The sequence below is a fragment of the Pongo pygmaeus genome, chromosome Y (genome assembly GCF_028885625.2).
Source record: "Pongo pygmaeus isolate AG05252 chromosome Y, NHGRI_mPonPyg2-v2.0_pri, whole genome shotgun sequence".
Lineage (NCBI taxonomy): Eukaryota > Metazoa > Chordata > Mammalia > Primates > Hominidae > Pongo > Pongo pygmaeus.
The window spans coordinates 2,743,861-2,762,329 of record NC_072397.2 but is presented as its reverse complement, the minus strand read 5'-3'; the positions used below and the strand labels follow the sequence as shown (position 1 = coordinate 2,762,329).

The 18,469-nt window shown below is 40.1% G+C and overlaps 1 protein-coding gene across 1 annotated transcript in view; it reads right to left on the bottom strand.

Moving 5' to 3' along the window:
• LOC134739069 (uncharacterized) overlaps window positions 1-16,278 on the bottom strand; it is a 77,098-nt gene extending 60,820 nt beyond the window's left edge. Inside the window, exon 1 of the mRNA XM_063660929.1 lies at window positions 15,431-16,278. Coding sequence (XP_063516999.1) covers window positions 15,431-16,278 — 848 coding nt within the window. The remainder of the gene's footprint in view (window positions 1-15,430) is intronic.
• Window positions 16,279-18,469: the final 2,191 nt, after the last annotated feature.

The following is an 18,469-nucleotide window of genomic DNA, read 5'->3' as shown; positions in this document are numbered from 1 at the left end:
TGAGCCAAGATGGCACCATTGCACTCCAGCCTGGGTGACAAAAGCGAAACTCTGTCTCAAAAAATTAATTGATTAAAAAAATTTATTCCTTTGCATACATACTTAAACCATGTTAAAGCAGAGATAAAAACAGCCTCTAACATTGAAACGGGCTCAATATTAAGTGTTAATGTTGAATATCCTCTAACGTTTCCAAAAGATGCACAGATGGAGAAAGGGCAGGCCTTTAAAAGCCAGGAGAGAATACATTGCATTTCTAAATGCAAGTATGTTACAGATATCCAAGTTTCACCATCTATGCCTTCCTGATACTTCTTGCTTTTTGGCATCTCCTCTTCATTTTCACTTTCACCACCTAACTGATTCACACATGGGTCAGAGGCAAAGCAATCTTCCTCATATCTCTAATGAGCCTTGCCACTGTTTGCATCTTCTATTACTAATCTGTCTTGTCCCACTGCAAATCATTTCAACTTTTGGCTCAAGAACCTACCAGGGTAACAAGCAGCCCAAAAGCCAGGTCATCCTTGCATCAAAGCCTTAAAATCCGATTCTACATAACAGCCAAGCAAGAGATTCCAAAAACAAGCATGAGAATCATTAATAATGAAGTAGTCTTCCAATCTATTCAAATCCATCCTCAGTCTTTGTAATGAAACATTTCAATTAAAACATTAAAATAATCCCTTTGGTTAGTATTTGTTTAATTCATCTAAAAATTTTTTCATGTAATTTAGAACTCAAAGAAAGTATCACTGTCTGCCAACAGAAACCAGTTTTTTTTTTCAGTTCGTAAGTTTTTTAGCTCCAAAATCCTCATCTTAAGAAGTTTTGTGTTTGTGAGTGGTTATAGATGCTTTTCTTTTTTTATAGATCATAGATCTATAAATCATAGATTTATAGATTTTTCATAGATCAATTTATTTATAATTACAAATATTAATAGAAGATTTACACGTTAATTAACACAACAGTTTAGCTAAATATAAACTCTGCACTAAAGTTTTGCAGTGACACAATACCGACAAAGGATACAGAAGTATTTTTAAACTATACAAAAATTTCAAATGGAAAATAATCTTGTTTCAGTTTTATTATACATTAACATATAAAAAGTCTCATTTTAGGAGTCATCTAAAGGAATTAAAACCACCTCTACAGCTATGTCTTAAATTCCAAATCTGAAAACAATTTTTTATATTTTGACTTTATAATATTCCATATTAAAACAAAGAAAATTCCAAATACATATGGCATGGCTCCTTCAAGATGGCAGAGCTCAACCAGTTGCCTGAGGAGAGCTCTTCAGCAAAAGCTTGTCAGTTTAAAAAAGGGAAGCTTATCTTGTAGCAGGACTGATAAGGAATTAAGGAGACCAGTGGGGTTCAGGAGGCTATTTATTATTTAGTGCACCGGCCTAGTTGGATTAACATCCAAAGAACTGAGCCCTGAACAAAGAGTTAATTTTTTAAGCATTTTGTTGGGTGGGGGGAGATCTGTGCACAGGCAAGCATACTACAGAAGTGAGAAACAATGGTAGTTATTCAATTAATTGAGAGATGCCTTACATCATTTCTTACTTTTCAAGGAAAAACTTGTTTTGCGACATGAATTTATCTGTCTAGTGACCTTGCAACTGCACAGCTAGAGAACCAGGGTCTCCACAATGCCTCGGAAAGGAGAAGAGATAAGGTTCACTAGCCACAGAAAAACAGGCAGTTATTTTTTAAAGGACTCCAGCTCTTTCTCTTCCTCAGGGGAAATTTGGTTTTCTTACATACAACTGAGTTTCTGATTACACATTCTTTAATTTCTTTTAATTTCCGTTCCAATCTAACACATGGTCGTAGAAGTTTTTCTAATCTAGAGCTCAAAAAAAAAATGTGGTCAAAAGATACCCTTCCTGGGTAACCTCGAGAAAGAAAAATATCTTAAAAATCAAAGAATAGATCATAGCTCTTAAGGCCTAGTAAGATAAATCCTCAGCGACCCTGGATCATGTGGGAATGAGTCATTCTAGATAAGCAGACATCCTGGATAGTCCAGAGTTAATATTATAACCATCTTATTGTAAAGGATTTTATTTCTCTAATGGAGATAATTCCATGCATTTTAAAGCCATTGAAAAGTCTTTCTTTTAAGCATAATTATAGATGAAAATACAAATCAAATAAAGAGCTGAATGAATCTGTCATGATATTGTGAAAGGAAAATAAGTAATATTAAAGTTTAAAATAATGAACATAGCATAGATAATAGTTAACATTAAGTATAGGTTATTTAAAAATTACACATAGGCTAAATAAAATTTAAGCAGCCCATCCCAGCATTGCTAACAAGTTGCAGCTGCGAGCTTATCTCAATCTTCCAAGGTATCGCCTGCCTCCAGACCCCCGCATATTTCTGTTTTCCCTTATTCCAGCTCTGTCCAGCTTCAAGGTTGACTGCTGGAGATAGCTAAATTGTAAGTTTTATCAGAATTATCACGGGTTACATAACTTACTGGCTTTGTCTAAAACCTGTATCCTGCCTTGTTTTTCCCGCCTCAAACGGCATATAAGCAGCCTGCATTCTTTGTCGGGGTCGGCAGCCGTTTTGGGCATCAGCCGCTGTCCGCCAGTGTGCCCAAATTAAAGTTCTCTTTGGTCTCCAAAGGTCTCTTTGTCTTCCTTGGCTGGAGCTTTACTGCAACAATATTACCACATGAACTAAATGTCTCCAGGCATCCACACTAACAATCCATTACAACAATCTATTATGACTGTTCTATCTTTCAATATGGCACCCAGTGTCCCAATAAGTCTCCTATGAGGGGCTGTTGGCAGCCCCTCCAGCAAAGGTTAGAGCAGCTCCTTACTCTACCTCTTCATTGCTGCTATCTTTTTCCAGCGTCAACAAGAAGAGCAAACTGCTATCCCTCTGTTGATTCTCACTTCTACCAATACGTGGCCATGGGTGCCTGCCCTGAAGTTCCATGTGACCCCAATGCTGCTGCCACTGTGATCTCTACCACTCTGCTCCTCTTTGCTTCTTCACACTTAGTTCTCAAAATGAGCTTCTCATGCACCTATCACCATTGGAGTGAAATGTCTTTTTCCTTCTATAAGACAAATCCATGAAGGAAGTCACTGCTAGGTAAAAACACCTCTGGATCCCAACTCTATATTTTAAGGAGAATTTTTTTCTTTCATTTTTAAAAAAGTACTGGTCATTCCTGCAGGTTGGCGTCCTAAAAATCAAGGATTTACCGTATCCGTAAGAAAATAAATGACAACTTAAAAATGTTAATGTCAAGATGTAGGATAGAAATTGGAAATCCTCGGTTCTTAGTGTAAACACTGAATTTCTGTGTAATAAATTTCTAGTCAAATAATCAATTTCTGCTTCAGTTTTATAATGATTATAATTAAGTCAGTAGCAAAAGAGTAAAACGTGTCATTTCTGCTTGGGAAGATGTAAAACATCTTAACTTTAGGGAGCCTGAATGTGGTCTTTGCAATCAGCAGACTTGAGTTTACAACACAACTTTACCGCTTATCATTGTGACTCTGGAAAAGTTTGCCTCTGCAAGCCCCAGTTTCCTCATCTATAATTATAAAGAAACCCCCATTAGAGAGTTGTAAGGACTTTTTTTTTTCTTCAGACAGGATTTTTGTTTTCAGACAAGATCTCACTCTGTTGCCCAGGCTGGAGTGCAGTGATGTGATCACGGCTCATTGCAGCCACAGCTTCACTGGCTCAAGCAATCCTCCCACCTCAGCCTCCTGAGTAACTGAAAGTATTGGTGTGCCCAGCTAATATTTTATTTTTTTGTAGAGACAGGGTCTTGTCATGTTGCCCAGGCTAGTCTGTAACTCCTGGGCTCAAGTGATCCTCCTGCATTTGCCTCCCAAAGTGCTGGGATTATGGGTATGAGCGACCATGCCCAGCTGAGAGTTGTAAGAATTACAATGTACTCATGTAAATCATCGAGGAAAATGTTGAGACAGACTGCGTACTGGGGTAGGGGTGGGGATCTTACCTATTGCTGATCTTCTGGGAACAGACTAAAGTCAGCTAAACTGACCTTCAGCTGGGAAAAGCAATCCTCAAATAACTGACAGCATGTAAGAATACATATTCAAAGATAATGATCTTTTTTTGTTTTTAGTTTCACAGTACTGTTTGGCTTACAGCATTCTGACAGATCTTGCTGTAAACTACACAGATACACACACACACCCCCCACACATACACACAATGTAAACATACACATGTAAGCCACTGCCACCACAACTGTCAACCAGTTAAATAGATTGTGATACAATTGCTCACAAATGTCCATATAAAATGCATCCTAGTTTCCTGTGGCTGGCTGTTGTGGTTGATCCCAGCATTCTGGCCCTGATTAATGTATGTGGGATATGTGAATTGGGGGTTTTGAAATATACCATATCTTAGTCTCCAGCTAAAGGTCAGACCCTGTTCACGTAAATAGTCCTGGGACATTGTTTCAGTTTCCCACAACATAAAATAAACTGTCACCTACAAATTACAAGTAGACTGAGAAGATTAAGTACATATGTAACAAAACAACAGCTAAATAGATAACTGGGGGATTTCTGATTTATAAGTAAATGTGCCTAGACTACTACCTTACAGTGGAATAGAACATTCAAGTCTAATATTGGTTGGCTTTCTTGCTTCATTTTTTATAATTACATTAGTGAGATATAATTCACACACTTTACAACTCATGCATTTAAGATGTTTGATTCAATGGTTTTTAGTATATTCACAGAGTTGTGGAACCATTATCACAACCAATTTTAGAATTTTTATCACCGCAAAAAGAAACCCTATACCTATTAGCAGTTGCTCTGCATATCCCATCCCCAGCCCTAGGGATCCACCAGTCTACATTTTCTCTCCATGGATTTTCCTATTCTGGATATTTCATATAAGTGGAATCATAGAATATGTGATCTCTTGTATCTGGCTCAAGAGAGACTTATCACCATATTTTCAAGCTTCATCCCTGTTGCAGCGTATGTCAGTACTTCATTCTTTTTCTTACTGAATGATATACTCTTGTATGATTGACGATATTTTATCTGTTAATCAGTTGATGGATGCTTGGGGTGTTTCCATTTTTTTGCTCTTATGAATAATGCACATACATCATGTATAAGTTTTTGTGTACACATGTTTCATTTATCTTGTGTAGTTACCTAGGAGTGGAATTGCTGAGTCATATGGTAACTCTATGGTTAACTTTTTGAGGAACTGACAGGCTGTTTCTCAAAGTGGCTGCAGCATTTTACATTCACACATCCTAATTTCTCCACATCCTCACCAACAAGTTATTCTCTGAATTCTTTATCATTACTATCCTGGTGGGTGTAGAGTGGTATTTCGTTGTGGTTTTGATATTTGCGTATCCCCGATTGCTAAAGATTTTTAAGTACATGATCTCATGTACTTATTGGCTAATTGTATGTATGTTTCATGTAATTATTGGCCATTTGGAGGTGAATGGGGAGGAGGTGTGGAATAGAATTGAACAGAATTATGCAGTAATCGGACAGGAATGATATGCTAGAGTGCAGTACTTTTTTCTTTCTGCTGGTACAATGACTGTTCTAAGGAATTATGAGTGGCTTGACTCTTGAGCCTGGAATTTGTGAGTTAACTATAAATCACTTAACCAAAGCATGATGAAAACAAAATGCTGAAGGAAGCAGTAAGATTAATAACTAAACACAACAAATGATTTTAACACCATAAATTAAAGCATAAAATGCTGAAGGAAGCAGTAAGATTAATAACTAAACACAACAAATGATTTTAACACCATAAATTAAAAAAAAAAAACAATAAGATAGAACTATACGTCTTCTGTCTATTGGTCAAAGGTGTTATCATTGGCTCCTAGGTCACAGATTAAGACCTTAGCCTGGCTGGTCTGTCTAGCAGAGTTTACTGAAGTGACGTATGTATATGTGTGTAGAGATTAAGGGAAGCAGAATGAAATAATTACAAAAATCACAACCAGTTTCTCAATGAATACAGTATGGCAAGTGCTGTATAAGCCTCATGGGTGAACTATAATATCAGTTATCCTTGCCACAACTTTGCCCAAGTTTTTAAAATTATTGCTGTCAGTGGTGGTTTGCTGATCTGGCAACTTTGTTGCCAGAGAAGGGCAACAAAGTTCCTTCCATGCCCACAGTTGTCTCTTGCTCTGGTTAGTAGCCACGAGCAGCTCATACGCATAAAACTCTATCCCGATACAACAGAAGCACCCTTAGCCATACCTATAATAGGCCCGGGGAGAGGAGGTGACTGATGCAGCAGTCACCCAATCAATAGGGTCTATGAGGAGGAATAATGGTAGAATTTTCCCAGCATGAATGCTGCTGCCCAAATTCAGAGTTGTAGAAATTGCTGTTCAGTGGGTGCCAGGAACAGACAGAAGCAGATTTAAAGGTAGCAGGACCACAAGGTAGTCATCTATGAATTCTTCCTACCAGAGTGTTCAAGGTCTCTGAGGCTGTTGATGCTATGGGTGTCCTGGCAGTAAAGGACCTCCTAATCTGAGTGTCCCAAAGTCTGTAACACAATTTCATCATGTCTTTTATAACTGAGGAAACTGATCATCACACACACACACCCACACACCCTCCAACCCTCACACTGCTTAACTATTTCTATAGCTTCCCCTTGCTCCAATATCCTTACTCCATGCCTGTAAGTCCCCGACAATTTTCTTGACCACCCACCCATCTCTCCAAAGTTCTGTTCTGCTATTCTGCCCCTCACTCCTTCACTCTCTCTGCTACTTTCTTCACTCATTTGCTTGGACCTGCCATGCCCCTTTGTTCCTCAGCATCTTTGCAGAAACTATTCCTTTTTTTCTGTAGTGTTTTCCCTGTGTTCATCCATGGAATGGTCTTCAGCATGTACCTTGACCTAGGCTTCATTTCTCAAGCATAATAGACATAATTACTAGAGCTACAGCCAGGTCGATCTACAGCCTGCAGGGAAGGGGGTGGGCGGTTCTCTGGCTTGTACTGCATGATTCACTGGGTATTTATGTCAAGTGTTCACTCAGGAGCACAAGCAGGGGTCTGTGGTCACACATTCTCTGGCCTCTCTGAGTTTTCCTCCAAGATTATACTGTGAAGGTACAGCAAGGCATCCATACTTGGGGGACACAGATTCTCAAGGAGGAGAGGTGGAGGAAGACTTTTGTTCACACTTTACTTTGTATAATGGATACTGCTGGAATATGGGCAGAATGTAGTGGACAATTTTTAAAGAAAATGGTCTGGTTTTAAATTCATAAGTGGTTTTGTAATTTTAAAATGAGGACTATAAAAAATAGTGTTGTGAAGCAAATGATCACCATCTAATGTCCCTTTTGTTTATTATACAAATAAAACTTAGAACTAAAATGAAACACTTCACACTGACTAGGATGGCTATTATCAAATAGAGAAAGCTAGATGCGGTGGCACATACCCCTAGTCCCAGCTGCTCAAAAGGTTGAGGTGAGAGGATTCCTCAAACCCAGGAGTTCAAGACCAGCCTGGGCAACATAATAAGACCCTGCCTCTAAATACTACTACCAACAAGAATACCAACAACAAGTACTGGTGAGGATGTGGAGAAACTGGAACCCTCAGACACCACTGTGGGAATGTAAAATGATGCAGTAGCTTTGGAAAACACTCTCACAGCTCCTCAAATAGTTAAACATAGAATTCCCATAATGACCCAGCAATTCCACTCCTAGATATATACTCATGAGAAGTGAAAGCATACATCCACACAAAACATACACAAAAGTCCATGCCAGCATTATTCATAAAAGCAGAAAAATTGAAAACACCATAGATGTCCATCACCTGATGTATAGATAAACAAAGTATGATGTTTCCATACAATAAAATATTATATGGCAATAAAAAGGAATGAAATACTAATATATGCTATAACATGGATGAAACTTAACACCTTAACAACATACTAAGTGAAAGGAGACAGTCACAAAGGACCATGTATTGTGTGATTCCATTTATGTAAAATGTCAAGAACAGGCAAATTCAGAGACAAAAAGTAAATTAATGGTTATCAGAAGATCAGAGTAGCATTGGGGGAAGAGATTTTAAAAAAAGAGTGACTGCTAGTGGCATGGAGTTTGTTTTGGGGCACCAAAAATATTCTAAAATTAGCTAGTTGTGAAGGTTGTACAACTCTGTGGATATACTAAAAGCCACTGAGTTGTATACTTTAAATGGGTGAATTGTAACATATGTGAATTATATATTTCAAAAGGGTCTTTCAACAAATCATGTTATACTTTGGGTTTACAGAGCAAGATGTTCCTACATAGCTTTGTGTGTCTATGGTTGACAATTTAGTAGTAGAAAGGCCTCTCAAGTTAATGAACACATTTCTCGCTCTCACGAGACAGCCTTACTGATTGCCATGAGACTAAAAATTCACATGAACAGAACCACAGTGTCTGAATGACCATGATGAACAAGAAAATGATAAACAGAAATTAGAAAATTTAAAAAAAAAAAAGGAAATGAAGTTAAAATGGGAATAAGGTGTTAGCACTGTGACAGAAAAAAGGCAAAGAAAAACAAAGCAAAAAAATGGGTGAAAAGTTGTTTTTAGTAGAGCCTCTTTAAACAAAGGGAATGCTTTCAACAGTCCCAAGCAAATTTCAGTGTCACATAGTTAAGGCCAAAATATCACAAAAATTCTAAAATAAGAGGAGGAGGATAAGGTCATAGCCCTGTTGCTGTGACTTCCCTATGTGGGACACAGTTATTGGACCTGGGTCATTCATTATATAAACATATTATGTATCTTATATATAAAATTTATATATTATTATAAGTAATATATAAACATATAACTATATATACTTATATATAAGTATATATTATAAACATGTTTATATATGTATGTATGTTTATATATGTTTATATATTATAATTATATATGTGTATATATGCATATATAATAAACATAAATATGTAATGATATATTTATAGAAAGATAACTTTATTGTAGTATAATCTATACAGCACAAAATTTACCAATTGTATGTGTATAATTCAATGATATTTTAGTAAATGTACCAAATTGTGTAGCCATCATTAATTCAGTTTTGCAATATTTTTACCAAATTCTGTAAACAATCCTGGTGGCTGCTCAGATGTGTTTTTGCTTTTGATTTTAGAAATCTGAGTTTCTTAGAAGTCTGGATTCTAGTTCAGTGGGATGTTTCTGTGTTAACTACAAATGGGTGCGTGGTCAGATAGCTGAATCCTGAATTACTCATTTTTAAAAAACGGTGTTTCCCCTCATTTATTACATTTTGAATTTTCTAAGAGGTGGCCTAGAAAAAAATATATAATTACTAATATTTTCAAGTTTGAGTGAATAAGATTAATTTTAATTCTTCATTTGCGAATAAGTTTTGATCCTTTTATTAATGCATACTGTAAAACAACTTCATTGAGATGTAATTTACATTCTATAAATTTCACCTGTAAATTTACTGAGTTGGGTAACGATCATCATAATCCAGTTTGAGAATATTTTTGTCACTTCAATAACATCTATGGGGTGCAATGACAGTCACTCCCCTTTCCCAACCACAGCCCCAATAAACCACTAATCTATTTTGTTTCTACGGATTTCTGGAAGGCATTGTACTTTCACAAACAGATACAAAAGATGTATCAAAAATATATATCTCTTTTAACAAAATCCTATCTCTATACCAGAATTTCAGTATCTGTAATGTTTACAATTTTTAAGTAATAAATAAAAGTTACCACAAAACCTCTGAAAAACAGTCCCCAAAATGACAACTTTCTCCACCATAATATACTATTTTAAAGTTTGCAATAACCAACCCATAGACATCATGTAACATTTTCCTGATTAAAGCCAAAAGCTATCAATCCTACCTTGCTCCACCAATAACCACCCTCCCACCAAAACAAAACACTTCAGAGCACATATTGTTTATTTTATTTGCAGACAAAACTCCTGGTCTCCTTCAAATTTGGATCATAAGCTGAATCAAGCAAAGGCAACTTCCCAAAATGACATCCTACTCCACAGCTTTTTGGAGCAACAGAAACATTTCTAGACATTAAGTTCTCTTTACATATAATCTGGAATTACATTAGACTAGTTAAAAAAACACCAGTTTTCTTAGCAACATGATAATATTGTGGCCATTTCCAAGTTAATTATAGATTTGTCATTTAAGGAATAATCATTAATTAAGAGATTTTTGTTTAATTAATGAGGGGATATATACAGCTGCAACAAAATAACGCTTTCCCCTTAACCACCAATGGAGAGAATTCTTATCATGCTAATTTGGAAACTGCTTCCATCTTGTATACATATATTATAGTTCTCAAGAAAATATTATTCCCAAATTGTCTTTTTCTACTAAAGAAATAACCATTGGTCAACATGACAAATACATGATGTTGAGTCATTTCCACATAATTCTCCAGCAGAGCACATCTGTGAAACTAGATAAACCCTGTTTCAATTTGGGTTTGCCACAAAACACAACAGCCTTTTTCAGGCCAGTCCATCGACTTCTGATAGCAGCCTTCACAGGCTACAGATTGCCAGTTTCCAAGTCTAGGATGCTGTGGCTCTCACAAGCATGGTGACCCAGTTTCTATTTTCAACTGGAATTTCTTCCTCTGGGATCATTCCATCCCCACCCTCAGAAACATTTTCCTGGTTCTCTGTTCAGTGCCCGGACCTAGACCCTTGCTTCAAAACCAAAGAAAATTTCAGATTCATCCTCCTGCACAGTTCAGTGAAACAAAGACTCATGGACATTATGTTTTCAATCCAGTGGGAGCCATGGTTTTGTAAGCCTCTGTGAGACCCTCTTAGAAGATACCAAGGTGACATTTACTCAGGAAGCTGTTGAAATCTAAGGCAAGATCTGCAAGAAATGATAGCAGGAGACCATGGTGTAGAGCTAAAGCTGTTAAGACGTCTTCATTCAAAGGGTCACAAGAATGTGGAAGAGTCAGTCAAAAGAAACATCATAAAGTGTAAGATAGGGCTACATTCTTGGGCACAACACTGGCGGCATTGGCAGGACCCAGAGCTCACTAACCCCTGGCTCTTATGGCTAAGTGCTCAGTGAGCTACACAGAATTTAAAGAATAGGAGAAAGGTGTATTTAGAGTCATTCCTGGAGACCCTTTAAATTCTTGCCTCTGAGGGAGTTCTGGACACAGTAATGTAAAAATCTCAAATACATCCACAAGAAGAACTGGTATTTTAAACCAATGACTAAATGATACTTTTCTGAGTTTAAGACTCCCCTTTGTACTAGTAACAACAGCAATGTTTATGAAAATTATTCTGCCTAGAATAATTGCCAAATAAACCATGAAACTGATGCTATTTTTAACTTAACATTTTTAAAGCATTTTCCAGTGATGTAGAGAGTGGACAAGTTAAATAGGTTTCAGACACTATACTTGCAGATGCATCTTGTTATTCAAGAGCAAGCCTTACAGTAAAAATTGGATGCTATCCTTTTTAAAATTTTTTCCTAGTGCTACACACATACCCAGCTCTCCACATATACTGGTGAATCCATGAATACTCTCACTGATATTTTGTCCTTATCTAAAGTATACCCAGCATTCCCCTCCATACCAAAAATACGTGTCCTTTTTTTTTTGCCTTCATACTGATTTAACAATAGACCTATCCACATTGTCTGTGGTAATTTGAGATATAGCTTTAGACTGGAGATAGGAAAACTTTTTCTGTCAAGGGCCATAGTAAACATTTTAGGCTTGCAAGTCATGCAGTCCATTGCAACCAACCATTTAACTCTGCTATTGTAGCATGAAAGAAGCCAAAGACAATATGTCAGTCAATGCGCATGCCTGTGTTCCAATAAAACTTTATTTTATGAACACTAAAATCTGCATTTCATATAATAGTCACATGGTTGTGAAATATTCTTTTGGTATTTTTTCAACCATCTAAAAATGTAAAACTGATTCTTAGTTCACAGGAAACACAGGCAGTGGTCTGGATTAGGCCTGTAGGCCATAGTTTTCTGACCCCTAGTTTAAGAACTGAGCTACTGTAATATAGCAGACAGTCTACCAGATATGATCACATACACAGCAAACTGAAAAAAAAAGAAAAAAGAAAACAGGACTTGGTAACTGTCCAACCAAGTGAAGCTGTTCAAACTTTAAAAAGGAGATTCTGTGTCTGCATATTAAGTACATTGCTTTTAATGTAGCTTATTCACTTACACGTCAAATTGATCAAATTAACAATCTAATTGCCAAATGTTGCCTCTGGTGGATTAACATATTACTCTTCCCTTCGTAAATCACATCGCCTTTAATTTCTTCTAGGTTTTCAAACAGTAGCTAAATTCAGAAATCTTTTTAAAGTGACACTAGTAAACAGAAGCACATAAAAAAATCTCCAGGAAGATGCTGGTCAAGGATACAAAATTTTAGTTAGACAGCAGGAATAAATTCATATGCCTTGTTCAACATGGTGACTATAGATAATAACAATGTATTGTATACTTGAAAACTGCTAAGACAATAGATTTTAAGTGTTCTCACCACAAAAAATAAGTATGTGAAGTAATGCATATATTGATTAGCTCAATTCAGCCATTCCACAATGCAAACATATTTCAAAACATCACACTGTACATCATAAATATATTTAATATTTAATTGTCAATTTAAAAGTAAATTTAAAAACTCTAAAGAGAGGTGATTCTGGATGATGGTTTCCTTTTGAGGGCTGCTAAACAGAATGAAACAGGGGACACGACTGTGGCAATTCTGTTTAAATGCTAATATCATTCAGTCTATTTCTATGTTCGCTTTATGTCTACTCAGCCCTACATCCAATCACTGTGGATTCATGGGAATTGATATCAGTGAGAGAACCTCGAAACCCTGCCTTTGTCATTTAACTGGATCATGATGAAATAGATATCAACATCCATAACAGAAATAGAAATAGAAAAAGAAAATCAGGATAGATTTGTACCTTCTTAAAAATATCGGTATTCTCAGGAGAATCTGATTCAATACCAAGGTAAAGTGAATCAATTCCCCATCTCTTCATCCCATATTGCTTCACATCCTTACCACAGCCCAATCATGGAAGGAGTGCATTTCCCCACACACTGAAGTTAGGCTTTTGACATGTGACTTGCCATGGCCAGTGCCAGGTGGGTGGAGACAACAGTGTGTAAATTCCTGCCTATGTCTCAAGAGTCTTCAGTTAATTCCACTTGCCATCTTGTGCCTTTGCCATTGCTTAACTTTCCTGGTTAGATGCAGCCAGCCTGGGCCCTAGAATAGATACACATGTGACAGAACTAATAGAAGAGCCATGACACTTTGACCTCTGGTCAAGCAGCTGAGCTCTATCTAGGTAAGCCAACCCTAGCTGACCCACAGATCCACTAGGATCGGTGACAGATCCATTGAATTTCAAGAGTAGTTTGTTACACAGCATTAGCATGGCAATAGCTAACTGATACAAACACACTTCTACATTTTAGACAACACAGCTATAAAGTTATAGTACTATTTTGTGTGTCTGTGTGCTTATGTGTATGCATGCTAGGAGTTCTATATTTCATTCCTTTCCAAAGGTACCTTAAATTAAAATGTGCCGCCCCCCCAGGCCCTCATTCTTAAGTTAGTTCTTCCTTGAGGCTCCTGTGCACCTACTTTCATAATATTCATTCTGCTTGTTTGGAGACCTTATTCACAACAGAATCAGAAAATCCAAAAGGGTAAAGGTCAGAATCAGGGAATATATTGTGTGTGACTCTAAATGCTTGGTCACTTAAAGCATTTGCCTGATGCTCATTATGCACTTCAGTGTTTAATCACTGATTTAAAGTTCTCAGAAATATTTAGTCTGACTTAGATTAATAGTAATAGCCAATATTTATTGAATATTTTCTATGAGCCCTGCTTATTCCACATATATTATCTTACCTAATCCTTAAAACAACCCTGTGAGAGATCTTATTATCATACCCGTTTAAAAGATGAGGAAACCAAAGCACTGACTTTATGTCTGTTTCAGGGCCACACAGCTAGTATGTAGCAAGGCTGGGACTCAAATCCTTGTCTCTTAATTTGACTGCCATGTCTGAATGCTTGAACCACTGTGCAATGGCCAACAGTTGAAATGCCATTGGCTTGAGATGATACCTTTGAGACAATACTTTTTAAAGCTTTTCATTTTGTAATAATTAAAGACTTAAAATAACTTGCAAATGATGATTCTTGTGAATTTTCTGTCTGCTTTTCTCCAGTTTTTAAAGTTGGCAGTCAGAATGTCCAATTTCAACAGTTCAAATCAATTCAAGGAAGACTCAGTAAATTAGCAGATGACAGAACAACTGCAATGTCCCCTCTCAAAACGACACATCTTACAAGTGGAATCAATGTCTGAAGACGAGTAAGGTAAACCTTCTCTGTGTCCCCCTTTCTGGGAGGCGGCATTCAAAATCTTCAGAAGTAGTACTCATTCCTCAGAAGCAACTTTCCTTTTTTCGTTTCTCTTCTATCTCTCAAAAAATATACTCAATCTGGTATCTGGATTTGGCTGGTCGTTAACCTTGAAATCTTGACTCCTTCTTCAAAGAGGGCAAATGCCATGAGCTTTGGGTCTTCTGTGTTTCCTGCAGTATCTGCAGCACCTAGCACTGTCCCTGGCACATAGTAGGTTCCTAGTAAATCTGTGTGTCAACAGGGATGAACAGAAGCCACCATAAGGGAAGGGGAAGGTGTGATGGAAGAGCCCTGATATTCTCTTGCATTAATGTGCAGTATTAATGATAATGTGCAACATTCTGTCCTACCTCAAAGTAGGAGGGAAATGCACTCCCTTTCCAAGGAGGGAAGCGGCTGCACCCTAATGCTCCCTGCAGCGTTTCTCTAGCAATCTCAGCACCACACATGAGACTGGTCGTGGGATCATGACCAGTCTTATTCCCGCCCTTTCAACACACCTCACTGAAGACTTGATGAGCAACCTAAGCCCAACCCCAGGAACCCCATCTGTCAGCCCTTTTAGTGAGGTGGCAGCGAGGAGTCCAGCCCGGGTCCCGGATACAGTGACCACGGCGCCGGGGCAAAGAAACACGACTCCAGGGTTGGGGCTCCCCTGTACCTTCTAAAGGATTTCGAGACGCCGCTGAGTTACTAAGCAGGTAGCACTTCGGGGTAACGGACCCGGCCACATGCCAGCCCCTCTACCGCGGACCCGTAGGGAACCTCGACTCCCATCGTCCCCCGCCGTCCCCTCCTGGAGTGGTCCAGTGGCGCCCCGTGTGGCCTCTGCGCGTCGGGATACTCACCGCGTGGTGTAGCTGGGGCTTCTCCACGCAGTACAGTGGGTGCCCCACGTCGCCGCCGGGAGGAGTGTCGCGCTTTGGGCGCAATCTGGGGACACAGTGTGTACCTGAGTCCCCCCTACTTCACTGCCATAGCGGGGCAGACCTCCGGGGGCGAGCCCTGCTCCGTGCGTGCCAAGTGCTGTGCAAAGCGACCCTGGTACAGCTTCCCGCCGCGGAGCCCGTGGGGACCTGGAGAAGGCCGCAGCGCTAAGCTGGAGGTGTGGGAGGAGGAGGGCGCGGAAGCGACTGAGTGTGGAGAAGGCGGTGGGGGAGGAGGAGGAAGGGATCGCCTGGCGCGGCCAAGGCTGCTGCGGTTCCGCCGCGAAGCCAGTGGGGACCTGAAGGCTGCCGCAGCGTGAAAGAGGAAGGGAAGGAGGAGGAGGAGGGGGAGGAGGGGGGAGAGGGCAGGAGTCGGCAGGGGAGGCAGGAAAGGGAAGAGGAAAGGAAGGCAAGAGGAGGAGGGGGAGGAGGAACAGCCAAGTCGGCTGCGTCGAGCCGCAGAGGTGGTGGGGACCTGGAGAAGGCGGCAGAGTGAAGTGGGAAGGGGAGGAGGGGGAGGGGTGGCAAGAGGGGGAGGAGGTGGCAAGAGAGGGAGAGGGGCAAGGGGAGAGGGGGTAGGGGGAGGAAGAGGACCTGCCTAGTCGGCTGAGTTCCACCGCAGATCCGGTGGGAACCTGGAAAAGGCAGCAGCGTGAAGAGGGGAAGGGAAGGAGGGGGAGGAGGGGGAGGAGGCTCGCAAGAGGGGGAGGGGGACAGGATAGGGAGGAGGAGCAGCCGAGTCTGTTCGGCCGCGGAGCTGCTGGGGACATGGAGAAGGCGGCAGCGCGAAGGTGGAAGGGGAGGAAGAAGAGGGTAGAGAAAGAGAAGGGGGAGGGGGAGGAGGGGAATGAGGCCAGGGAGGGGAAAGCGGAGGGGGAGTGAGGGAGGGGGAGGAATCGGCCCTTTCTGATGCTATGGGCGGACGTTTAATTCCTTCCGCTCCTGGCTGGTCCATGCGGTCGCCGCAGCTGACAGCTGTTGAGGGCTGCCGAGGCTGGACGTGCGCCCACTACAGGTGCTCCGCCAGCCGGCCCTCCTGCCTCCTGTCACACTACCCGGGCCCGTGGGACCCCGGCTGCTGAGGCGGCGACTGCCAAAGCCTTCAATGCCGGCGAGAAGGCGAACTTGGGTTTCCAAGAAAGAGACTTTCACTACCTTTGAGGGAGGTGTGGGCCCGACACTGGAAGAGATTCAGAGCCTTCTCCCGGGAGGGCAGAGTTTCCCTTTCTAGAAAGCCGCCTTCTGTGAGAGTCTCACAGAAGTTTTATTGGAACACCGGCATGCTCTTGGAGAGGTTAAGACTAGAGGAATCAAGTCATGCTGCCCAGGGGAAATACTGAGGGGACAAGGCTGGGCGGGATGCTGTTCCCTCTAGGTTCGGAATAACTCTTAAACTGGACTCTACTCCGAAATCCCCTCATGGAAACCTGCATTTTAAAACACCTTGCAGAATATCACCGAGTTCCCTCCACAGTTGTAATTTATGTCCAACTTCCCAAAGGCAGGGCCTAGGGATAGAGTGGAGACTCCATACCCATGAACTATGCAAGCCACAGAAGAGTGGCTACAAAGTGGAAGATGTGTTTGCGGGTAGCTTATGCCAATTTCTTAGGGTCCCACTCTACTGAACTGGCTGAATAACTCTCCAACTAGTCTGTGTAAGCGGAAGGAGCAGAAAAATGGGGTGTGTTATCTGAGTTACAACCCTTACAATTAGTTAAATGAACTGTCCACTGGCACGTAATATTTTAAAACAATTTGCAGCATAATTGTAATTAGCAGTGGGAATGTGAAGCCGCGGTGCAAGTGTCCTGAGCAATCTACCATTAGATAGATCCATGACGGTTTATCCACCGGGAAAACTGTATGGTTATATTTGCTGAAGTCAATCATAGACCTACCCTCTGATCCAGCAAATTCCACTGTTAGATATACAGAGCACAATAGTCTCATATTCAAGAATGTTCATACTGTCTTAAGGCATAATTGCCCCAAATAAAAGCAGTGGAAATATACATCGACTGCTGCATGACAAACCAACTGTAGTCCGTACACATGATGGAATATTACTCAGCAATAAACAGGAAAATGCTACTGATGCACAGAACGAACGAATTAATCTCACAAACATGTTGAGAGAGAGAAATCAGACACAAGAGTACAAATTAAGATTTCACTTATTCTGTAACTGAAATTGAAATGCTTAAGTGCAATAAGCAAGTGGAACTCATGGTGATAGATGCCATAAAGTGGTTACCAAAGTGGGAAGGTGGTATTGACTAGGCAGGTGATACAAGGGAATCTTCTAGGGTATTGGAAATAGCCTGTATCTTGATCTGAATGGCAGCTACTGAAGTACACTCATATATAAATATTCACTGAGCAGTGCAGTTCAGACTGGTCTATTTTATACCCTTCACTATGTGTATTTTATACTGCAATAAAAAATAAAAATGAATTTAAAATCAAACCCCTGCCCAAAGCAAGAACTTCCAGAGTGTTGCTTGTCTTACAAGAAAGTCAACTGAACAATTTGCCCAAGTTTCTCATTCTCCCTGCAGCCTGACCTACCCAAATCTCCTTTCTTCTGCAATGTGGGAGAAAAGAGCATGCCCTTTCACTTTGGAGGCCTTCCATGCTCTGTGACATGTCCAGGCAGAGCTGGAAAAATGACACACTAAAGTTCCCTCTTTATTTTCACTCCGTTCTGCTGCTAAAAGCAACTGTTATTGCAAAGTCATCAAAGACCCTTGAAATAAGACAGAGGAGCAACTTAAGCATCACCATCTGGCATCTTTCAAAGAACTGCAGCCAGGGCAGCTTGTGGGAGGTGGGGGGTGGCATGTGTATACAGATACAAATCAGTGGCCTGGACAAGGTCCAGTTTAGGGACTTTTACTTCACTGTGGTCTGTTCCCAAAGATAAGCACCCCAGACTTAGAACTTTTTTACCGTCATGTT